The 24,718-nt window shown below is 41.2% G+C and overlaps 2 protein-coding genes and 7 non-coding genes across 9 annotated transcripts; 1 reads left to right on the top strand and 8 right to left on the bottom strand.

Annotated features, from left to right (window-relative positions):
- Positions 1-1,436: 1,436 nt before the first annotated feature.
- On the bottom strand, positions 1,437-15,511 carry LOC119730465 (60S ribosomal protein L13a-like). Its single transcript, XM_038203381.1, has 8 exons — positions 15,381-15,511; positions 10,688-10,760; positions 9,625-9,690; positions 8,462-8,563; positions 7,593-7,678; positions 5,608-5,667; positions 3,543-3,665; positions 1,437-1,710 (listed from the first exon to the last, which is right to left on the bottom strand). Exons 1-8 carry the CDS (start codon positions 15,453-15,455, stop codon positions 1,627-1,629), a joined length of 669 nt encoding a protein of 222 aa, XP_038059309.1. The 5' UTR covers positions 15,456-15,511; the 3' UTR covers positions 1,437-1,626.
- Positions 2,541-2,620, bottom strand: LOC119730994. The gene has a single exon (XR_005271417.1). It is a non-coding gene; the product is annotated as a small nucleolar RNA SNORD34 (small nucleolar RNA).
- Positions 4,425-4,512, bottom strand: LOC119730992. The gene has a single exon (XR_005271415.1). It is a non-coding gene; the product is annotated as a small nucleolar RNA Z195/SNORD33/SNORD32 family (small nucleolar RNA).
- Positions 7,307-7,388, bottom strand: LOC119730995. The gene has a single exon (XR_005271418.1). It is a non-coding gene; the product is annotated as a small nucleolar RNA SNORD34 (small nucleolar RNA).
- Positions 7,850-7,937, bottom strand: LOC119730990. Its single transcript, XR_005271413.1, has one exon. It is a non-coding gene; the product is annotated as a small nucleolar RNA Z195/SNORD33/SNORD32 family (small nucleolar RNA).
- On the bottom strand, positions 9,443-9,530 carry LOC119730991. Its single transcript, XR_005271414.1, has one exon. It is a non-coding gene; the product is annotated as a small nucleolar RNA Z195/SNORD33/SNORD32 family (small nucleolar RNA).
- Positions 10,272-10,356, bottom strand: LOC119730993. Its single transcript, XR_005271416.1, has one exon. It is a non-coding gene; the product is annotated as a small nucleolar RNA Z195/SNORD33/SNORD32 family (small nucleolar RNA).
- Positions 15,512-15,662: 151 nt separating the features above from the next.
- On the top strand, positions 15,663-15,734 carry Trnaw-cca. Its single transcript has one exon. It is a non-coding gene; the product is annotated as a tRNA-Trp (tRNA).
- A 2,331-nt stretch (positions 15,735-18,065) lies between these two features.
- Positions 18,066-21,846, bottom strand: LOC119730871. Its single transcript, XM_038203934.1, has 5 exons — positions 21,282-21,846; positions 20,253-20,343; positions 19,584-19,972; positions 19,228-19,332; positions 18,066-19,043 (listed from the first exon to the last, which is right to left on the bottom strand). Exons 1-5 carry the CDS (start codon positions 21,390-21,392, stop codon positions 18,531-18,533), a joined length of 1,209 nt encoding a protein of 402 aa, XP_038059862.1. The 5' UTR covers positions 21,393-21,846; the 3' UTR covers positions 18,066-18,530.
- Between the last annotated feature and the right edge of the window lie 2,872 nt (positions 21,847-24,718).

The raw sequence follows: 24,718 nt of genomic DNA, 5'->3' as shown, positions 1-24,718 counted from the left end.
GCATCATTGACATGAAAATCAACAATTTTCGTTGGTCGTTTGGGAAAATTTGTAAATGGATTTAGCTTTTGTTTAGATGTGTAAACGTCACATCCTTTTATATAACATTCAACTTAAAGGGAATATACATCATTTGCTTTTGCTGTAATTTTTAGAAATGGATGGAATTGGGGGGTTGGAAATATATAGCAAATATAGTTACACTGACTTTTTTGAGGTTTGGGGTTCGAAAATGCTATAAAAACCAAGAAAAACGATCATTTTCCTGTAGTCTGGTTCCCTGACTCATACATTGGGGAATTGTAAGGTCAGGGAACCAGTCTAGCTGGCTCGTACCCGTTCATAGGTTTGTAATCGATTGCAAACAAGTGCAATGGTCAATTGGGGCCAGTATTTGAAAAAAAGCCATATACATGTATATAATTATTTTAGTGGGGATGATCAGCTAATGTAGTCTTGGTAAAGACTTTTTACTCCCTGCTGCGGGTTTAAAGTTGCGGCGGCGGTGGAGGTCTCTACCAGATGGATCAAATCCAGTCTTGGCAATATTGGCAGTGCTACCCAGGAAATTCCCAGCATGCCTCACACGCATGCATCAGCTTGAATACAGCGCGCGTGAAGTACGCTCAGAATTTTCCTGGGTAGCGCTGCCAATCTTGCCAAAAATGGATTTGATTAATTTTGTTGAGAAACCTGGCTTGTCATCGACCAGCTGTAAAGGGAATACAAAAAAATAAGTCTTGGACCGAGACTACGATTAAAATTTGTTGCATAAAAGCTTGAACATTTTAGACCATATTTCTCCTATATTAAATTACCATGTGTAAATTAAAATTGTGCAAAATTGAATCATGCAATGAATCCTGTGAGTTTTCTTTTAGTCCCTTGAGTTTTGATGGTTTTTGAACATTCAGCATGGCTTATGGAAGAAGTCTACACAATGCACTGTGAATTTATTTCAACCCAGGTGAATTTGTCCATGGATGTACATGATTTCGACTATTTCACTTCATCTCTGCATACACTCAAGACTGAACCATTCTTTACTCGGTTTGATACACCACCAAAATAAATACCCGTCATCTGTTTGGTTGGTCATTGATCATGTATCATCAACTTACAAAACTGTATTCGTCCCAACCTATGGCCCCGCAAAAACAAAGTTCCATTGTGGTCACGCTAATTACCAATCAGATGACCAGAATTAATTCAGACATTGCATAAAACAAAATAATGAATCCTCAAATTCATGCAATGGAAAATAATAAACTTGGTGACAGATGGAATATTCCATTTCACTCCGCAAAGAATGGACCATTCCATCTGTCACCTCATGATATTCTTACCATTGCACTCATAAACATTCATTACTTGTATAATACATACCACACAGTTAATTTATCCAGACACAACAAATAAAACAAAACAACGACGTATTACATTTTTCTTCCGATATCTTTAATGTATTATCAGCTTTTTCGAAAACCAAAAAACAATTGAGAATCCTGATGACTGCCTTATGCAACTTTCAAACACAAGATTTAATCTTGGGAGTAATTTTTGACTTAAGACGACTTCCACTAATAGTGTAGGGACGTGGGTTGAATATGTCGACTTGTTGGTTGTTTATCTGTAGCCATACTGACGGATGATCTTCTGGTAGGGGGCCACCTTGGTCTTCACATTCCGGGCTGCTTTGCGACGAAGTGACTGCAGAGAAGACAAAACAGGTTTTGTTAATATAATGTGATTTGGGGAATTAATCGGAAATCTCCATATTTTTTTGAACATTAAATGTTTGCCCATTATAAACAAATTCAAATCTTGACAGCTTTTAGGTTACATCGGAGGTCAATCCTGTCAATTCAGGCGATTCACAATGCCGTGCGCCACCAAGAGTTTGCCACGGAGAGTTCATTTTCCCAGTGCATTGTGGGAGATGGTCGACAAATTCACAGCACGGGACATTTGAAATTGTTCGTTTTTCCGGTCAGTCGTTTCGTAAGCGTATGATTCGAGTATCTGTTTGCCCTTTTCTTTGCTCTTTATCAATACCTTGTTTTTTGTAAGGTGTCAGAGAACGCTATGCCCCAATCTACCACAAATTAGCTCAAGTTGTCCACTGACACTCATTCAAATGGGCCATGTTTTGTCGACAGTAAACTTGAAAAAATGGACTATCCATGGCAAACTCTTGGTGGCGCACTGCATTGCGAATCGCCCGAATTAATCTTTGCAATAAATGTTCAGACTCCTGAATCTGCCCGCAGTTGGACCTGCGATTCGCTTTCCCCTGCGACAGAACAATCGGCATTTTCGTGCTCAGGTCACAAGCAGCATCTGAGCACAGAATAAGCATAACCAGGCTTGCGTCACTCAACAACGTGACAATGAATCACAATACAACTAGATGATCCAGACGTGCACACTACATCGTAACTTAACATAGGTGGACTGTTTGGGTTAAGCGTTCCGTCGCATCACATAAGTTCAAATTATTTTACCCCACAAAATAGACATTTGGAACCTGTGTGCAAAGGTGGTGCCTCAGAATTGACTAGTCTTCTCACTGAACATCAAACAATGTAGGTTAAGTGAATCGTCAACATCATTGGCAGCACAAATGCACACTTCTTAGAAAGAAAACAGTTGGCACTGTTGCCTAAGAACTCTCCATGTACGTGTTGAGTGTAGAAATTCAGAAATCATGCTCTGTTCACAAAACTGAAACACTGTCCAGACTCGAATAACTGTGATTGAGCCTTCCGTCTACCGGTCAAGATTCATGCCTACTACTAGTCCCTCAGAAGTTGTTCTGTGCACAAGTGTAAAAATACACATTTCTATGATTTGAGTCCCAACTCTCTGGCTCTGACCGGGGAAACTAAATGCAGATTTCTCAGAGAATTTAATTAAAAGTGGAACAAAAGAACCAAGTCAATGAACTTTTTTAAAAATCAACTTTACATTCAGAGAGAACATCTCATTTAGAGGTCATCTCATCTATTGGTATTCACAGTTTTAAAGTTGCGCTCTCTGTGTTCTTCAACAACCACTTCTTTTTCCATTTTGGATGTCTGCAACCCTCTGAAAAAAAAACCCCAGATCTGCTTTGTGAGCAGACTGGCTCCCGGTCCGTACATTATCGATACTGATTTTAGGGCAGGAACCAGCCTACCCCGCGAGAACGGAAATATTGTCTGTCAGCAAATAATTCGAAATAATTGTAAAGTAATGATTCAATAACTTAACACTGGCCAATTTGTTTCAGTCGATGTCTCAACAACAAAAAAATGATTAACTTTTGTAGTGCAAGAAAAATTAACAATTTAGAAAGGGAATTGATTTTTCGGGATGAAACTCAAAAATAGCATGGAGAATGCAACTTTATTTCCAGATGAGATTTGAAGGTTTGCATGGTGGAAAGATACTAAGACAAGAAAAGTTTGCGGCAGCACCATGTGAATAAATCTCTCTTGTGAGTGTGTGTGGTTCTGAGTTTTCTATAATTGTGATTCCAAATTCTGCATTTGTTGTCTTACCAGCGCACTTCTCTTGACCTTCCAACGTTCCCAGGAGCGAGCCTTGCGTTTCTCTTCCAGACTCTCAATGATGTCCTTGTACTTCCAGCCCACCTCATGAGCCAGGCGACCCAGATTGCAGAACTGTCAACGACACAGAAAAAAGAGACATTTTGCTCTGCTTATTTCGCCTTCAAATCAGTTCCAAAATATGCCTTTTGTTTAAATAGTTGGCTTTTCTAATTACAAACTTAAAAGGTATATTAGTCTCACTAACTGGGGTGCTAGAACTCCTTTTTTGACAATTAGGGTGTTGGTCTGTCGTACTAGCGTCCCACTAAGGAAGTATTGTCAATGTTACAATTTCAAAGTTCACCACAAAAAACACGCAAATTACTTGACAAAAATACCATTTAGAGCGGTACAAGAGTACAGTCGTAGGTGCATCCCCTGATCTACATGCGGAGTTTGTTTTTTGACACAGGTCACGGTCGTGTCCCGGCCCCTGCTTCACGTACGTGTTTGTATGTACATGGTGTACGTCCATACTACCATAGACATGCGTTAGTAGATCACAGCCATAACGTTATTGAATGATCGCTGTATGATGTCTGTGCTATAGTGGTTGAATTTCACGGATTTGCAACCCCAAAAATAATCCTGAGTATCACTGAAGCCCCATTACTTTGTCTTTGACATGCGGAGATGCCAGTAGGTGCTTTCAAAGGTATTTTTGTCAAGTATTTTGCGTGATTTTTGTGGTGAACTTTGAAATTGTAACATTGACAACACTTCCTAAGTGGGACGCTAGTACGACAGACCAACATCCCAAATGTCAAAAAAGGAGTTCTAGCGCCCCGGTTCGTGGGACTAAAGATATATATACATTTGTTTTTGCCGTTTTGTGTCTCAGATGGTGGTACATGTGAGGTTTGATCTCACGGCTAAGCAGCTCAAAGAACTGTGGGATCACTGCATCATCACAGACAATTGACAAAAACGCAGATAAATAATTAACCCCAACTGCTTAGGCCCCTTTTGCTAGGATCCATCCTCAATCCTACAAAAAAAATCCTCCAACTGCCTCAATGTTAAAAAGGTGCCATGATTTCACAGGACGATTGAGACTATTGTTTACTTAAAGTCAAGTAAGGTATTTCATAATAATTTGGTAGGTTTGTTCATGGACATTTGAAAATGTTGTATATAACCATTTAAGTTGCAAGCACCATATGTTCTACTGCTTTTAATAGTGAGCAAAAAACACCACACGTTAAAGATATAGTCCATCATTTGTAATTTGTGCATTTTGTTCGTTTGAAGCAACAAAAGTGTTCAAAATCTAATGAAGGATACTGAACAACCTGATGAAGTTTTAGCTCAGCTTCAGCTGAATATTCCGAGAAAAACAGCATTCTAGGATCTCAATTTCAAATCAAAAGTTGCTGAATCATGTTTTGAATTGTTTTGAATTGCAGCTATACGCGATGTCGCGCACTGATCCGACGAATTATAGCAAACGCGCGCGCATGTGCGTCATGCCAATGCTTTCGCGCGCTTCGCCGAATAACAAACCGAACTACTAATTTAAATTTCCTACGGTTCGTCTTAAGACGCACTGTTGGAAAGGCCTTCTTTCGTTGATTACTTCAAAATGACAGCTTGCCAGAAAGAATAATTTCACAGGGAGTTTAGTCCACTTACTATCTTTCAACCAAGTATGTTTTTCAACAATAATTACGCCAGTTACTTTTCGGATAGCTGCAAATGATGGACTATAGCTTTAACACTGATGGGATTCGAACCCACAACCTCTTCTTTAATTGTGAAGACCTCTTAACCACTCTTCCACTGAGTTTGTCGGTTTTAGCTGGCTGGTTCAAATGATTACAGGATCATATTGAGCATGGGGTTGTGGGTTCCAATCCTTAAAAAGTAAATCTAAACATTTTCCACCAAGTTTTTGGAAAAATTTTGATTGAATCAAGAACTTGACCTTCAAATCTAAAAATTAAAGTGAAGATATGACTTGAGATTCAATCTAGACGGTTTAGAAGGAACAATGACAAGTCAGTCGGTAACTTACATCTCTGTTCTGCTTGAGACGCACAGATCGCAGGGCAGGGGGAGCAACAAAGCGCTTCTTCTGCAAGAGGAACAACGACGAGTGTTATCACTCAAGTAAATCCACTGTAAAATTGCATTTTTCTTGATGAAGCATATTTCTGAAAGTGACTTTACCCTAACCCCAATCGGGTATTCTTGGGGCAACTGTGGGCTGTGTTGTAATTGCCTTTGGCACTATGAGCAGTAACCATGCTAAATGCAACAAGATGCAACAAAGCACGGGAAGTCGAGTTGACTGCTAAATGCAACAGTATGCAACAACTTTTCACCTGTGTTGCTTTCTGTTGCATTCAGCATGGTTAGGGAAACCAGTGCATACCAGCCTTGGCACCCAGCAGTTACCCTGCTAAATGCAACCAAATGGAACAGTGGATTCTGAATATATCAGCCTTGGCACTATGAGCAGTTACCTTGCTAAATGCAACAAGATGCAACAAAGCACAGGAAGTCGAGTTGGCTGCTAAAATGCAACAGTATGCAACAACTTTTCACCTTTGTTGCTTTCTGTTGAATTTAGTAGGGTTACTGCTGCTAAATGCAACAGTGTGCAACAACTTTTCACCTTTGTTGCTTTCTGTTGAATTTAGTAGGGTTACTGCTGCTAAATGCAACAGTATGCGACAACTTTTCACCTTTGTTGCTTTCTGTTGCATTTAGTAGGGTTAGGGTTGAGGATACCCAGCTCCACCTAAAATTGGTTAGAGAAATGATTCTTGTCCGTTTCCAACAGATCCCTCTCATAGACAGCCATCTTGGTAGGCTAATTACAACTGCGTATTCAACGCCATCAGGTACGTGTACGCACAGTAGGCAAATTATTGTTCCATACACACAACCGTGTTGCTTGAAATTCCTTCGAAATACGGCACAGCCGATGCAAGTCATGACAATGGGACACCCAAAATGCCAATGCACGTGACAATCTGTAGGCAGTGACATCATTTGAGACGGGTCTAGTGTCTATTTCGTCACCGTTTTCACGAAGAGGCGAATTTAGTATTTCACTGTCTGAACGAACATTCGAGATAATCACATTTTAAGTTGGTCCTTTTTTCATTTGACAATTTGAAACTTAAGGATGCATAACTTTAAGAAAAATAGGCGATTAGTTTTGCAGAATTAATCAATTAAGAGAAGTGGCTGTACGTGAAAACGCAAAAAAAAGACCAATTAAAAAATTCACCCCTAGTGAAAACGCTAAAGTGACTACGCGCAGATTTCGCCCTTCTGCGGTCTGAGTCAATGCATTTTTTGTACAGTACATGCAGATTCTGCCCCACTGCGCATGCGCCTTAAAATTCGCCCCTTCGTGAAAACGTTTATTTCACGCGCATGAAATTCGCCCTTTCGTGATATACACGCCAATGTATTTATTTACTGAAAATGTATTGATACATAGAGTGCGGAAATTCGCCCCTTCGTGAAAACGCAAAACGGCACTTTTGGCAAATTCGCCCATTCGTTAATTAGGTTAATGAAGATTTTAATCAATTTTTCGAAAATGTAGCCTTACCAGGTGGTAGACATTGATACATTTATTCATTTTCACCAAAAAAACACCAAATTTCGAAAAACAGACGATTGTCTTCTTCAACTGAACCCCCACAAAATAGAAATATGGATCATATGTCAGGTTTGATATGGAACATGTGCATAGGTGGTGCCTCAGAATTGGTTATTCTTCTCACCGAACATCAAACAATGTAGGTTAAGTGTATATAGTCAACATCATCGGCAGCACAAATGCACACTTCTTTGGCAGTAAACAGTTTGAATGCAATTCATCATTTAGCATGTTTAGAAGTTCACCACTGATTCATGTATGTGTATTAGTGAAAACATTTCCAACCCATTTAACTTTGGCCCAATTTCAAGGGCGGTGTTGACCACCACATTCTGGGCTTTTGATCACCATTCTGTGCCGACAGTGCCAGCAAAGCATACCTTGTCGTAAGGAGGGGGCACGCCTTCAAACACCTTCAGTCTGTTCAGGGCCCCCTTGCCTCGGGCACGCTTGTGGGGCAACATACCTAAGGGATTAACGGGTACGTCAAGTGGATTAACAGGTGTATGGGTCTTGTAGAAATAATTGGTTCCACTTTTACAATCTGTGACTTTGTACAATAAGACGATCGGTTTTTTTGTGTGCTAAATATTAGGCAGCTTAAAAGTGTCCAGGAACTTAAGAGGACGGCAAATTTTCTGTCTCAGATGGTGGTACATGTGAGGTTTGATCTCACGGCTAAGCAGCTCAAAGAACTGTGGGATCACTGTATCATCATAGACAGATTGCAAACAGCAGATAAATACTTAACCCCATCCCCCTAGGCCCCTTTTGCTAGGATCCATCCTCAATCCTACAAAAATCCTCCAACTGCCTCCATGTGAAAATTGCATACAGCCTCTATCCTCAAAAATCATACATTAACTTCTTGAATTTGTTCAGTGGAGGGAGGACCATAGCCTCAATCCTTCAAATTCCTCCAACAATCACTGTAATATACTGAGGCAGTGGGGACGATATTCAGTAAAATGTAGGTCTCAATTCTGCATAGCTGAAAATAAACAATGCAGGGTACAGCTTAAGACCTCAACACAATGCATCTGTCAAAATTAACGGCACTAGTGAGACAAACAGTCCCGATCTTCCAAAATCCTAAAAAAAACCAGCCTTGTTGATTTTGGATGTTGGAGGATGGATAGGATTAAGTCATTGCTATCTTGCTGCTAAATATGTGCAGGGCTTATGAACAAATCCAGAAGAGAGGACGAAGAGGACAAACAAGGAGTCAAATTGTTGCTGCAGTTCTTACCTCGGATGACTCTCCAGAAGATACGGCTGGGTGATCTGAGATGGTAAGGACCTCGGCTAGGCTTGGTGTTGGTCCTCTTGCGCAAGAACTGCAAGTACTTCACTGCAAAAACAAAATCAATCAATTTTGTTACTTAGAATTACGTGTGCCATGCAGATACTTGAATCTATAAATTAAAGGACTGTATACAGTATACTCCAGCTAAACCGGCACTCGCAGGACCCCAGAATTGGTGACGACTTAAGCGAATGCCGATATCTTTTTGTAAGTTGTCTTTTTGCCAACTTACATGAATGGTCTTTTGCACACATGATTCATTGCACTAATTGGCTTCGATTTACCCTGGATTATCTCCTTAATGCTAGAGTTGAATCCAGCAAATTAATCCTCGAATTGTATCATCACGATTGGGGTACTGATAGTGGAGACCACGATGTACATGCACAGTAACGAATTAAATGCGTGCGTGGTCCGCTATATACCACGCACGCATTGACTGCAGCAGTAGTCATTCAATAAGACGACCCCCAAAATGGACAGAGCGCATGCGCACAGCCTAGAGGGGGTACTGGTATTGATATGCTCACGATGCATATGCGATGTGTGCAGTATCTAGTAGGACACTCTTTTTCGACACCAATGCATGCAGCGATCACGGGCCGTGCGAAACCACTTTTCACTGGACACTTTGCCAACCGCAGTACAGGAAGTCGATGCCAATCCGTGATTTGTTGAATGCCGACTTACACAAAGGATTTTGTAATGCTTTTTATGGAAAGGGGACCGAGAGTAACACGACGACTTGAGCGAAATGGCGACTTATAAAAGCCGACTTAGAAATAAAAAAATTTAATGGAAATGCATTACGGACAATCGGGACTTTAATCAGACGGCCGACTTGAGCGATTTGACGAGTTGTACGATATCAATTTAGCCGGAGTTTACTGTCCTTGAATCTATAAATTAAGGGACTGTATATTTTCTGTCTCAGATGGTGGTACATGTGAGGTATGATCTCACAGCTGAGTTGCTCGAAGAAATGTGGGATCACTGTATCATCATAGACAGATTACAAGATTACTGTTTAAGTTTCTTGAACAGTGCAACTTCATGCAGAAAACCACACAATTCAACAGCTTTTAAATGTCATTGGATGAACTTACGCTTGTTTCGGTAGAAACTGCCAGAGATGTTGATGTCTTCACATCGCACCACCACAATCTTTTGACCTGGTTGGGGGTAAACATTAAAAACCTTTGCTCAACAAGGAACACAACATCGCATTTGACAAGCCCTGTCCACACTTTCAATTTTATCCGCATAATTGTAAAGATTTTTGTAATACAGAAAATAGCTGGAATGTCATCACAAAAATGAACTGGCAACACTCCAAAGGGTGGATTCGCAATACAGCAACAATTCTGAACAGTACTTGGTACTTGGTTGGTTCTTCTCCTAAAGACTTCCACGAGGGAGTATAACTAGGAGGCCAGAAACACCGGGGCAAACCCCTTCTCTTAGCGATAAGTGTTACTGGGTTCTTTTACGTGCGTTAGGCCTTTACACACGGGACCTCCGGCTTAACGTCCCATCCGAAGGACGAAGCAATAATGGTTAAGTGCCTTGCTTAAGGGCACAAGTGTCCGGGCCCGGGCTCGAACCCACACCACTGTTGCCTCTGAAACACCAGAGCATAAGTCCAATGCTCTTAACCGCTAGGCCATGACACTCCACTCCACAGTAGCAGATGAAGCAGCATAAAAAGTATTTTCCATGCAAATATTACTTATATGAATCAGCATACAAGTTTTCTGTCTCAGATAGTTTAGAATGTGGTATCGATCTCATTGTTGAGTAACTCGACAAAGCGTGGACACTTTATCATCACAGACAGATCAATCAGATATATTTCACAATCAATCCTACAGTAAAACTAGACACGGTGAACTACGTCGTCATTCTTTATTGCTTCAATTTACTGAACAACTTGACTACACTTTATCTATGAGCATGCTTAGTGCATACAATTTTTACCATCATCAAAAAATGCTTACTTAAAGAATATGAATTATGAGAGGGTGAAATCATGGCCAGCAACCAAACATACGCTGCAAATGCGTTGTTTTAATTCCATGTGAATTCTCCAAAATTGATACTCAATTGATTTTCCGTTGTGTCAAAGCAGGGATTGTGTCTAGTTTTACCCTACGGGCATTCGGAGTTTACCTTGGAGCAGGTTCTTGGCCACCAACGAGGCCAAGCGGCCCTGGAGGTGACCCCTCCCGTCGATAATCAAGGTCTGCAAAGACAACAATAAAGAACACCAAAATTTTATTTTCAAACAAATGGACGATATAACCTAATCTAATGATCAACATAGACGAATTCTTGAAAGAAGACCATCCGCGTGGCAGAGCTCGTTGGCTCTGTGCGTGCTCTGCTCCACTTTGTTGGCTCCGCTTCGTGTCCTGATTACCACATGTGCACCTAGTCCCATAAATGTGACGGTAATACTGGACTACCTCCGTATTAACCGTCACACGTCCCACCTGTGGTCTGAGCGCGGAAAGTCTGTTGCTAGGGGAGCCGAACAGCAATTTGAAATCGCAATTATTTTGTCACTTAATACTCACACAATGCCGTCTACAACTGCTTAATATCAACAAAACGTGAAATTCGGCACCTTCAGAGGTCTAGTTATCTTGTAATTTCGAGTTGAATTCAGACGACTTTTGCAGCCATTGTTCATGAAAGCGTCGTGTTGCATGACGTCATGGGTTGTGATAATCGCGCCCTCACTAGCTTGCATCAAATTTTGACAATGTGCATTGGTACGGCTGTTGCCTGTTCATTCAGTTTTGGTCAAAAGTGCATGTATGCGGGCGCACTTTTGACCAAAACCATGAAAACTGAATGACAGGCAACAATTTATGGGACCAATGTGCACCTTGACTCAAGTCTACGTGACTAACAGCAGACACGATCCAGCATGCGCTTGATCTTTTTCGATGTTGGAATTTAGATACGCAAACATGTGCAAACAAATCTGGAAATTACATGAAAAATAGACGACTGAAAAAGGCGGGGACTTCTTTTCATTAAGAGTGTGCAGTGTTCTCCAACTTTGAAAATTAAAGGTTGGCGCTGGGTCGGCGGGGACTCCTGCGAGCGCGGAGAAAATTTTGGATTCTAGATGCTCTGTGGTGCAATCTGAGGCGATTCCAGGCCAGTTCCCCCGATTTTTTTAGCATTCAAAAATTACCTTTTCAACCTAAAGCAGACTTCTTTCAGATCAAATGACACCTTTTTGTAATTTTGAAAAAAAAAAAATGGGATACAATTACGGTATTTGTACGCAATTTTATGGGTGGTGCCGGTGCCGTGCGATCGTCATCTTCATTTTCATGTTGCGTTTTGTCGTCGTCATCGTCATTTTCCCCAAAACAATTTCCTCTATTTATGACCTACCTGTATGTTCTTAATGTCGCCAACTAGTTTGGTAAGTCAAATAAATTAAAAGTGGATTTTGTTCTCTTAGGGAACCGGGCCCATACACGATCGCCAATTATAACTTTTGACAATCGGCATGCATGATTGGAACACCACCATGTGCACGCGTGTTTTGCCCTCGAGCTCATTTGCCTCGTACACGAAATGCGTATTATATTGTGTACCGCGCGTGCAAGCACTGAGAAAAAGAAAGTCGGTTGGCTGCACGTAAGATCTGCCGTACGTACTCCTGCTGGTGTGTGTGTGTACTAATACAGATATATATTTTTGCGGCGGGGTTGTCGCTACTTGAAGTATCGGCACACTCCGGAACTGGGGATTCGGTTGTCAGTGTGTGTACATCGTACCTAATAGTACGTACAGTGCATGGGGAATCGCTGGTGTTTGGCCACGGCCGGCCGCGTGTCATTGATTCAGCGAGATTTTAAGACAACCCCGATCGGGCTGGGATGACATCGAAATACATTGACAATGTGTGGAAAAACAACTGAAATCAAGGATTATAGTGGTTTTAATAGGCTGATGGATGTTTCTGCAAAAAGGGCACGACGGCCAAGGTAAAAATGGGGCAAGGCAAAACTGGCCGCCGAAGACAGGGATTTTTTGTGGGGCACCTCGGCCAGTGAGAAGGCAACGACGGCACTGGCCGTCGTGGCCGTCGTTTCAAGCCCTGCAATTTACTGGGAAGCAAACGAAACATTTTATTATATTATAAGGCTATCTACAACTGAAGTTCATGGAATACAACATCCAACAAAAGTAAGCCTTAACCCCGAAGTCTAGGGTTTAAAACATCCTTTAGTCAAAGACTATTAAAAAACGATGCCAATGCCCGCTGCAAATTCCGCAAACGTATTTAACAGTAACACGCACGTCGCCAGGCCTGCAGTCCAAGCAGTACACGTGTGTACGTATACGTACAAGTACATGTACGTCAGGCATGCAACTTGGAAGAAAGGAAAAACGAGGAAACTTCAATCTTTACAAGACTTTGTACAGTGATTTTCAATTTTGAATGGCATAAGTGTGAAGTGAAAAACGAGGAAATCAGCTGGTCCGAGGAAAAGTTGCATGCCTGGTACGTAGGTCGTGTAGAATTATTTTGCATGGAACAATGGTACATCTTGTTACCAGACGATCCCCGAATAATATGATGATAGAGGAGAACGGAATAGTCGATACCAGACTAAACTGCATCGATCATAGAGAATAGTGAAGTGAGTTATGATCCGCGCGCATCGCAAACTTAGACTAGGTTCAGCGGGAAGTCATTCAATTTTATTCGAAAATGAAGTGGTCATTCTTGTTTCTAAATTCTTTTAGTTGTAAATGTACACTGTAGAGTCAAAAAATTTAAAGCTGGCGGCAGGATTTTAAAGCTTGGCGGGGACTTCTTAAACATGGCGGGCGCCGCAGAAAGCATGGCGGGGCGCCAGGTTTGTTCTACATGTTGGAGAACACTGAGTGTGAGTGTGCTTCTAGCGTTAAACAAATGTTAAACAAAATAACTAGCCTACAATTTCTTAATTATAAAAATGTAAACTTTAAAATCAAAATTTGGCAAAGTTCTATTTCTAACAATATATAGTCGTGTTCCCTAACGTGGCGCACTTCGAAGCTTACCCAACTTTCCTTGTGTAGTGTTGCCAAACCTCTTTGTTGACAAACCTCAAATTCATGCATTGAAATACTAGTACCATGAGTACTTTTACCTTATTAATGCTTGCTATTTAACCTCTGTGAACAATTTCAGTTTCATAAAATTTAATCCGAAATTCAAAAACGGTGGCGTCCGGAAATTGGGCACAAATTGGTGGAGTGTTCCCTAACGTGGCGCACTTGAATAAATCTTGGAAAATTCCAAATTAACACTTAAGAATTCCTGTAAACTTGATAAATTCTGATAAATAATTATTATCTCTACTTACATACCCAGCCAGATGTTTGTCAGAAAATTATTTTCTTATTTTTCAGGGCATTATCAAAGGGTTCACTTTGCACTTGAAAATAAAATCCTTCTAACTTCATGAACTTTATTACGGGTAAATAAACTCACTATTTATGAACAGGACTGTTTAGAACTTGATGAAATTTCAGTTTTTTTCACTTTCTGTGAAATTTCAGTTAAAACTTTTGGAGCAACTATAGAATGCAGGGCCACGCCGAAGCAAGGTTTTTTATTTTGCCTGGAGGCGTGGATGGAATAGGAGTAATAGATATGCAAACCTGCAAAAAAGTGCTAAGTACAGCGAAGGAATGCACTGCACTTGTCTTCAAAGCTTCTCATGAAGGATCGGAAGGGAGGGCGTGCTTGTAAATGTGTTGGGGGCACTGTCTGGAGCGGCGGAGGCGCGGAGTCTTGGAGTCGCAGAATCGCGGAGACGCGGGGCACTGGAGTGGCGGAGGCGCGGAGTCGCGGAGTCGCAGAGACGCGTACCGATAGAGGGCGCAATTCTCGGCGGAATCTTTTTGAGAACGAAGCACCATATCCATTTTAAATGGGCGGGCCAATTAGGAAGGGGGGGGGAGGGCGACAGGGCACTGTCTGGAGTCGCGGAGGCGCGGAGTCGCAGAGTCACTTTAATTGGGCGGGCCAATTAGGAAGGGGGGAGGGCGACGGGGCACTGTCTGGAGTCGCGGAGGCGCGGAGTCGCGGAGTCGCAGAGTCGCTTTAATTGGGCGCGCAAATTAGGAAGGGGGGGGGGGAGGGCGACGGGGCACTGTCTCTCAGTGGTGGAGGCGCGGAGTCGCGGAGTCGCAGAGACGCGCACCGATAGAGGGCGCAATTTTCTGCGGCTCCACGACTCCACGATCGATTTTCAGAGGTAGGTCGACTGCGGTTCCACGCCTCCACGCAGCCGTACGGAGGCGCGGATGTAGAGTAAAGTGGCCCTGCATTCTATAGTTGTACCAAACTTTTGCTCTAGGTAGGCGCTACAGGCGAAAAATCAAAGTGCGCCACGTTAGGGGCCGCGCCACGTTAGGGTACATCAACAATATTATTACTGGAAAATGTTGCAATGAATGACTTTCAATTGAGATGAAAAAGGTGGCGTCAGCATGGTCAGGTTGCAACATTTTCCCCCGTCTTTTAAAGTTTCAATTAAAATTAAAATACTGGACTAGCAATTACCAAATTAGGCCTAGGCCCTACATGAAATAAAACCCCGCATGACCAAATACATTAATGTAGGGCGCCCTCACAGCCTCAGTCTAGGACAAAACTGTGCTGAAACTTGAAAGAGCGTTTTTTGGAAGCGTTTTTATTCGATTTGTTAACCATTTCAAACTACAAATAGACCAAATATATTCAGTATAAGTCCCTTCTTAAAATGAAAGCTTTAGAATTTTAAAATACATTTCTGAATTTTGTAGAAACATCACATTTTGGCGCAGTGACTCGACGTACCTTGTGAAAGCTTGACATGGCAGTCGAAAAGGCCGACAAACGGGTTTCCCTCTCTACAGTCAAGGGGCCCAACATTCACTTCCGGGTCGTGAGTTCCGCAATAGAATATTCAATGAAATAGGTTGAACTAAGAGAAACATTTGATGATAAGTCTAACATCCTTGATAATGATAGGACATTTATATAAAGAAAAGCAAGACAAAATAAAGAGAATTGATAAGAAAACAAAATTTATGCATTCTATTGTATATAAAGTTTAGAATCTCCTCGCTATCCAAGCCTGACTCAGTGGCGCAACGGTAGCGCGTCTGACTCCAGATCAGAAGGTTGCGTGTTCAAATCACGTCTGGGTCAAATGCCCAACTTTTTTCCTCATTTCGTAAAAAATTCCTTTTGTTTGTTGTTTTTGTTCAACCATTAATAGTTTACATATCTCCAAATCCTAGAAGCATTTGATACTTTGATTTTCATATTTATTTTTATACATTGGCATAATCACAATCACACCCGCACCCCGGCCCTGAAGAGATAAATTGAATAAAGGTCATGACCACCTGAGCTGGGGTGCGTTTTGGCGGTCATAACCAAGAATTGGTTGGATGGTTTCTCTTTGGTTAATTGTTTTGGGGATTTGAGTACTACATCGTGCGTAATTCTAACCTAATTAAAATTGCCGAAGAAATTCACACGTATACGTCTAAATTACCAGGTGTTAATAGGGTTATCCCGGCGTTCGCCGGGAGCTCACTCCAGCCAGACTAGGCTTACATTCAATTCAGGCGTACTAGGTTGACCCTACGGAGCAAGTGTTTTAAAATGTCAGCCGATGAAAGTGACGACGTCTCATGCAGGGTGACCGTAAGGCCAGAGCCAAATTCTGCTAAATGCACATCAAAAATCGGTCAGATTTATCAAAAATCTGCCAAATTCGGCCCCAGAATTACTCGAAATGCACTATATATAAACACTGAAAATCACATGCAGATTGGTACTTTTGCCTTAATTAAGGTTCAAATTACATTATAAACAATCCATAGTCTCATAAAGATGTTGAGAAATTATAATTTCCGGCAAAACACGGATCTGGCCACGACGAAGTCCGTTTCCCAGTGAACCTCAGCACCTAGACCAGCCAACCTGTCCCATTATGCAAGGGTTTGTTTGAAAGGATTGAAGCTTTCTTAAACAAATGTACCATTTTTTGTTCAAATTTGCTGTTTTTCTGTCAAATAACCATTTTTGCAGAATTCAGCCAGAAATCTGCCAAAAAAATCCATTCTGTCAAATTTTCTGTCAAACTCGTTTTTTAACAAAAATTCTGTCAAAGTTAGCCGAAAATCGGCTAAAACGGTCACCCTGGTCTTATTAGCAAAAGTAAAAAATAAGGCCGTTTTCAAGTTAAATTTCATTTCAATAAGCTGCAATTCCGGGGCCTCTAAAGTAAAGGTCAAGCGGTTTTGTACACGAAAAGCAAAACTGTTCAACCTCACAAAAATGAACACAATGATCAATCAGTTCAAGAGTTATAGTTCGAGGTATGTTGTCAAGTCTGGTCCAAAAATATTATGCTGTGATAATGACAACATTTCCACATCTATACGGACAATTGGGTAGGCCTACTTGTTCGTCCAAGTTTTATAAATATCCCTTAAACCGTTTGGAAGAAATGTGTTTGTTTTATTATAAAAATGTCTCGGTTCGGTAATTCGATTTTTCGAATTCATTAACTTCCGGTAAACGTAACCCCGGAGTCAATTAGGTGAAGCGGCTTCACTAAGACAAATACCAAGGAACTATCACAGCACAGAGTGTGAACATGATTCATTTGGTTACCATGTTATGAACGCCAAGATGACACTTTATGAACAGAAATCGCTCGTAATTTGAAATCTGATGACGTCATTATGACGATCAGAATCTGTACAAAACCAAAGGGTCGCAGGACAGCTAGCTCCCCATCACCTAAATGAATACCTAGTTGTATAAGGTAACCATAAAACCAATTTTCACCTTTTGGAAACCTTTTAATATATTGGTAAACACATTTTTCATTCAGTTAATTGCATATTGTTTGCAAATTATGAATAAACGATTGCACTTTATGCCATCGAATTAATAGTCTCTACAAAAGTCGTAAACATTATCAACACATTGTCGTCAAAGTTGGCATCTGAAAATTTCTATGCAAAACCCCCTTCACCGGGGGTTTGTGTAAAAAATATCAGACGGTTATTTATTACTCCCCCATCACGTTCAATTAACTTCGGCAGCGACCGCAAGCCCCATTTGAAAGAAAAAGTTAAGACCGGATCAAGGTACCAACTTTTACGACAACGTGCTAGTATAAACGTGGAATTATGAATAGTCTTTACAACAGTCGTAAATGTTAAAAATATTTTTTAAATAATGTAAAAATTCTGATCTAACGCCCCCAACAAAATTTACTCGGTGTCACAGTCTAGTCAAGCACGATTAAAGGGAATGTACAACATTTGCTTTTGATGCAATTTTCAGAAATAAATGGATTTGGAGGAATAGTATGTTATAGCAAATATTGTTAAACTGACTTGTTTCATGTTTTGTGCTTGTAGATGCTGGAAAAACCAAGAAAACCAATCATGGTTTTGTAGTCTGGTTCCCTGACCCCACTTAATTTTGATGAAACAGAGAAATGTATAGACTTTTGGGAATTGTAAGGTCAGAGAATCAGTCTGGCAGGCTTGTACCCTTTCACAGGTGTGTAATCAATTGCAAAGAGAATGCGGAACAACTTTTATGAAAAATTCGGAGCGGTTTTTGATAAAAACCAGTTTTCTCCAACGCTCGTCGGCCGACCAGCATTGGGAAAATACAATTTTTCTTGAAAATGTCAGCACACCAGGAGACACGATTTTACAGGATGCTTTAGGCTGTCATCCCCCAACAATCGCGTAAGGTTTTTCGTGATAATTTGATCATTTCGTTTTTTGATGTTTTTGCAAATGTTGTATCTTCCCTTTAAGTTATGCGCGCGTGCAGTTTGGAGACCACGGTAACGAGTATATTAAAGTCCAGACCAATTGTTTAAATAATATTGTATTGTCTTAAGTACTTCAGCTTGGCCAGCGCCAGTAGAAATTTCGTTAATAAATTTTGATTTAAGTTCTAAATTTAACAGTTCCTTGCAGTTTCCCAATCATTCGACTTTCTATGCATATAAATGACTTCATCCAAGTCCTTCAAGTGGTCATTTTCTCGACTAAACTCCCCAGGAAAATACTTGTGAATCACTAGCATCAGCGCAGACGCGTCGTAGCGGTGTCGCCCGTGCTTAGAACCAGGGGGAACGATACAGTTCTTGTCCATTGCGCAAGCGTACAGCGGTCGTAAGAAGTTCTGCTGAACGGTGGAACTGTTGATAACCAGTTGTCGGTTCGCCGCCACGTGAGGGGCGTAAGACGACTTGGCATATTTCTCCTTGTCGACTCCGAGCCACTTGTACATGAGCTCGTGTGTGTAGTAAAAGTTGTGCTTAATGGGACTTTTGGTGTCGGCCTTGTAGCTATGGATACGTGATAGGTAACCATGGTGATCCTGGGCGAAAGGAAGGAGTGCTTTTAGAGGTTGTCTGAATCTGACGGATGCATCGGCCCAGAAGACTACGCCAAACTCATTAACAGCTTCCTGAACGATGAAAAGAGAAAAGCATGAGTCCAATAAATTATTATAATCACATATCCAGTCTATTTTGAACGACTGTATCGATCAACTTCCCATCCTAATTCACCATATTGAGATTCTAAGTTCATTTCGCGTTCGTGTGAAAGTTTTATTTTGCTTAATCATGTAGTTGAGAAACATGACTAACCTTGATGATGATGATCTTCCAAGAAAAGGTAAGAACTTTCTTGACAAAGGCTGGGTACTTGTTGAACTGGAAAGGACGTAATTCCACATTGCATAACGCTCGGACCTGATGAAACACGACAAATATTAAATGATCGTGAATATCTACTTTTATCATCTTTCGTTCCCTTCCCCGAATTTTGTTCTAAAGAAAAAAATACGAACTAAGGACTTTGTGTTTAGCAAAGTTTTACCGCTATAACGAAACATCGATGCTTGTGAGTGGACGAAGTAATAAACCTGAATTATGAGACAAAACCCAAAAAGTGTTGTACAATAAATTTTAGGGTAACGTAGGACCGGACAATTTTCATATACCTTATCTTTGTAACTTTCTTGGATACCGAGATCGTATACCACTATACGTGTGTTGGGCATGGTCTGTTGGGCAGAACCTATCATACCCAAAGCCTCCTTGTAGTGGTTCTGTGAGAATGCAGTCACGACGACGAGTTGCCGGTAGAGGGCGTCAGTGGTTAATTTGGCTTGATCGATATCGATGAGGGCGGGCTTAATGCTGAAAGTGACGTTTTCTTCTTTTTGCGCATGAGCACGAGCATCATCATACGTGGACTTCCGGTTGCGATCATTACGAATGATGTCACTTCCGTTCATAGGTGCATTCTCGCTCCCGGCTTGGGCAAATCCCTCAACATGTCTGATCACGTGATTAGTATCCTGCTGTGAACGAGGCTGCAGACTTGAACCTAAGGCAATTAAACCATGGAGCTATTAAACCAAACAATTGAAGTTATCCGACATTATGGTGCATTAAAACAAAAGTGTAGCCTACATGGTAAACTTTCACAATAGTTTTGATGAACGTGCACGAATATATATAAGGTCTGTATGCACACTGGCACAACAGGGCAAAACGCAATATTGAATTTCAAACCGACGCAAATTCCATCTTATTATCTCCTTAAACAAAAAAAACCCTCCTATATAACCACCTTAGCTCCGTTATACAGTACAGCGTGTACTCACCATTCGTATGCGTCAATACGGTGTAGATTAATAGAATTCCGACATAACATGAAGCACCAGCCAGAGCAACGGTTGCCACTTTGATCAGCCGCTAAAGGAAGACAGCGAGTATTGAAACTAATCTTACTCATAATATTTATGAGAGTTTAAAGCACACATACTTCAGCAGAATTTTCAGTTATCATTGTTGTACTACTGAAGGCAATGGATTCTTTGTTTGACTTAAGTGAGTTGTTTCGAGAGAGTTTGAGTTATCGAGATTTCACTGTAATTGGTTGGTCGGTACTTAATTAATTATTCAAATTAAAACTTTGCTAACACCGCACTCACAGTTGTTTCTTCCTATCGCCCCCCCCCCCCCCAAGAATACCAACCTCCACCCCTACCCCACCCCCGAATTCCCCCTGCAAATTTGGACTACATGTATGTTGTTACGGTGTGGACGGAGATTCCCCCCCCCCCCCAAGATTCCCTGCCACAACGAACGGCAGCAGGACAAAGGCTTACAAGAATCACTATTGTCCAAATACATTGCACTAGCTGTCTCACCATAGACTAGAGGACTGAGTTCTCCAATAGAGCGAGGAACCTTTATGGTTCTCCTACGGTCAGTCGGTGGTGTATGTGTACGAATGTACATAGAGAGAGCAGGGGTGTACATGCACAGTATTGTACATGTTACGGAGGAATATTTGCAACAAGATCAGTATCATAATCAAGGATAACATTGATGAAATACAGTAGTCAAAAGGCTCATGGGTGAAAAAGTAGAACTTCCACTGACACAAAGTTTAATTTCAAACCACCTGTTTATTACTAATATTAGTACTCTGTAATACTGCTAGTGAAAATTACAGCAAAAACCAATGATGTACATTCCCTTTAATGTTGATTCAACATTAAGTATGCAGCAGCAGCATTACTAATAAACAGGTGGATAAAATATATGGTTGAATTTGCATTATGGATACTGTCCTTGTTATAATATCATGGAGAAATTTGTGTTCCGTATCCGATGCACGGACTTACCATTCTGCCGAAAGATGATGTTTGATAGGTTCGAGCAGCGAGGAGTGTACCGTGGTCGCACCCGGATGTTTGATCAGACTGAACGGTATGATTACGGCTGTTTTCATGCATTGACTCGCTCACGTCTCAATACAAATACGGCTCTGGAAGACAGCCGGCGACCTATATGGCCCTCAAACTATTGTCACACGAGACGTGTTTACGTTACCAGACGTCCTTCATCTCTGCTTCGTTTGTGAACGATATTAAATAGACAATTATCTCGCACCACGGGGGAATGCAATACTCCGACGTGGGAAGTGGAATGAATGGGGAGGAGCAGATATGGCACGGGATCAGAGTCTGGGGTGGAACTTATAGATCCCACATAATGTAATCGATAGTAAGATCGATAGATCGATCATAATTATCAGTATATATAGGTCAGGTAAGGATTGGGAAGGGCGTCACAAAGCGCTCGTCCACGTGCGCTAATTATGTTTGAAGCCTTCGTGTGAGGTTTGATCGGAATTTCTCAAAAAATCCCAAGACGCTTCATCATCTTGTTGATAGCGCCCTCTATGATGAGGGCGCTTGACAAAATCCAAATCCAGCCCGGCATATAGACGTGACCAAGACGACTGGTCAAGTACCGAACTAATTTGTGTTTTTGTTCCAAAATGTAATCATGCGTTCCATGCTGTTTTCGAGTTTCAACTCGAAAAAAATAGATCTGTTTTTAAATTTTTATATTTTCCAACATCGCAGGGTGGTTTATTTGTGCGCAAAATGAAAGCCTTTCTCAGGGAGGTGCAGGCGCCCAAACTCGGAATAAAAAAAGTTTTTTTTTCGTTAAAAACAAAACATACAAATTGAACATTCGTTAGGCGAAAGAAAATCCCTGTTTTGAAGAGCACGCGATGCATTTCTTTCTAAGTAACAGCTAATTTACATATGTCTTTTTATTCCAAAATTTAATTGTCCGGCAGCTTGGCTAAAAATGATCCGTTTGGCTAACTATACGTCAACGGGCAAACACACTTGCGCACAAAGCTGAAAAACAAACAGGCGGCACTGGCCACACCTCAGGCTGCCGGATTAGCATGCTTAAGCAACTTTAAATCGGTATAAAACCATTGCTTTGACGTCGCACTATTGTTAAAAGTGTGGATTCGGAACTACGAATCTGTTACGCTGGTCACAAAGTGTGGATTCGGAACGAAGAATCTTTAGTAAAATGTGGATTCGGAATTACGAGTCCACACTTTGAACACGTCGGACAATAATAATCTCCATAATGAGCATTAACAGGACCGAATGCGTGAAAACTTAAATTACCAGTGCATCTTCACTGTCAGATTCTCCGCCGTCACTGCAAAACCTACTTCCGAGTCAGAAAGGAATCATCGTCTGAAACTCTGAACTATCCATAATTATAACGACGGAAGGAGCCGGGAAAAATGTTGCAACCTGACGCCTATTTTTTCTTCATATATCATCTCCATGAAGGTCATTCTTTCCAAAATGACGATAAGACATGAATCTGGGACTGAGAAATATTTCCAATTTTGTTAGGAAATACTCTAAAAATTGTCTTAACTCTCCATAGACTTTGTACACAATCGCGGAAGTGGCGTCAGGTTGCAACATTTTTCTGAAGTCTTTTCATCTCCACTCACTGTTAATGCCAATACTTCTCTTGACGCAATGGTTTAAGCCGAAGAATACACTCGCAAGTGTGGATTCTTAATTTACGAATTCACTCGGCGCTTCGCACCTCGTGAATTCTTAAATTACGAATCCACACTTTCTCGTGTATTCTTCTTAACCTAAACAGGCAAACAACCAGTCAGTGGCTACCAATAGGCCTAGAAACACGAACCTTTGGTTGCATTTTTGAGACATGGGGACTTTCCAAATGCGGATCCCAAGTTTTACCACTAACAAAAATCAAATACACTGTCAATTTTCATCAAAAACCCCTGCATTCACCCGCCCGATGATTATCTCGTCTACTGCCCTCCAAATGCCTAAAGGTTTGGCGTAGACATCCGGGAAACTTCTGAAATCTCTTTATCTCGTTCCCAGCCATTTCCATAAATTTGAATGGTTGACTGGAGCGAGCGCTGACGTAGCAGCCGATTAAAACGCACGTGATAATTACGAAAAGATGCTTTCATCTGCTGATGTAAAATGCCGCGCGATATACAACAACAGCCGAGCCGGGACGTACTTTTTCCGGCAGCAGATATCGTCGATCCCTACAAATTGTAACCAACTTTCACCCTGTGTGAGAGGAATTAGGATCTCGGAGCCTTGCTTTCCCTTAAATTAAAATTATCCCAACGATACACTTGCCGAGAACCGAAACATTCGATGAAAAATGGGCACTGTAGTCTGGCGATCCATATCACTGTCCACTAGGCTACCGGGGCAGCTGGGCGAAAGCCGTTCTTTACAATAGCACATGTAAATAGTTGAGGTTTTTTTTCATGAATAAACACAACTTTCCCATCGAAACTACTGAATAAACATAATTGATGATGTCTGCTGCAGAAAAAAAACCGGGCAGTGAGTTGAAGTATTATGTTTTACCGGGATCATCAGAGGATAGACAAATAAATAAAGAAACTTGTGAAACAGAATCCGGATCCAAATAGTTTATCGACTAAACTAAACTCACATTTCGAATATTAAATATAAGGATGACGAAGTAACAGGATGGGCGCTGTCGACGGCTCCCCTTAGAGTTAGACCAACTGCGCCAAGCATCGCAACGTGACCCGTATATAAAGGCATTATTACGTAAGATAGAGGTTGATCCGCCACAAGATTAGGTAGGCTCACAGAGCTATCGGCTGAGTTTGGGAAATTCTATAAATGCTTCACAACAGAAGTCACTAGGGCAAAGAAGTAATAATTGGGGTTTTTATTGTCGAAGACTGAACTAATTAAAACTAGGTACATGTATTGTGAGGATCTGGATGCATTTGATGGGCTTCATTGCTCTAACCTGTCTTGTAAGAGACATGACAACGGTTAAGTTTTCTCCTTATTTCTTTGGCGGGTTGGGGGATGTTACTTTCTACCACAATCGTTTCAATTGATTACTTTACTATCGGCAGGTGAATAATGTTCCAGTTCCCTTTTCTTCATATGTATCCTGAATCTATCCATCCTTTCTAACTAGTGATTCCGGTGAAGATTGTTTGTGCACATGCATGGGCGTCGCGAGGAGGGGGGCAAGGGGGGCACTTGCCCCCCCCCCCCCCCCGGAAAAGCAAAAAAAAAAAAAGGAAGAAAAAAAAAGAAAAGAAAAGAAAAGAAAAAGAGGCGCGAAGACAAAGTGGTGTAAATTTAATGAGTTGGGGGGGGGGGGGCAAAATGTCCCTGCCCCCCTCTAAAACTGATAAATCGAGAATGTGTTGAGAAATACAAGCATTTTTTGGCAAAAAAAT

Source organism: Patiria miniata, unplaced genomic scaffold (assembly GCF_015706575.1).
Source record: "Patiria miniata isolate m_02_andy unplaced genomic scaffold, ASM1570657v1 HiC_scaffold_22, whole genome shotgun sequence".
In the NCBI taxonomy this organism is placed as follows: Eukaryota; Metazoa; Echinodermata; class Asteroidea; order Valvatida; family Asterinidae; genus Patiria; species Patiria miniata.
The sequence above is the reverse complement of the archived record's forward strand: the minus strand, read 5'-3'. Positions and strand labels throughout refer to the sequence as shown.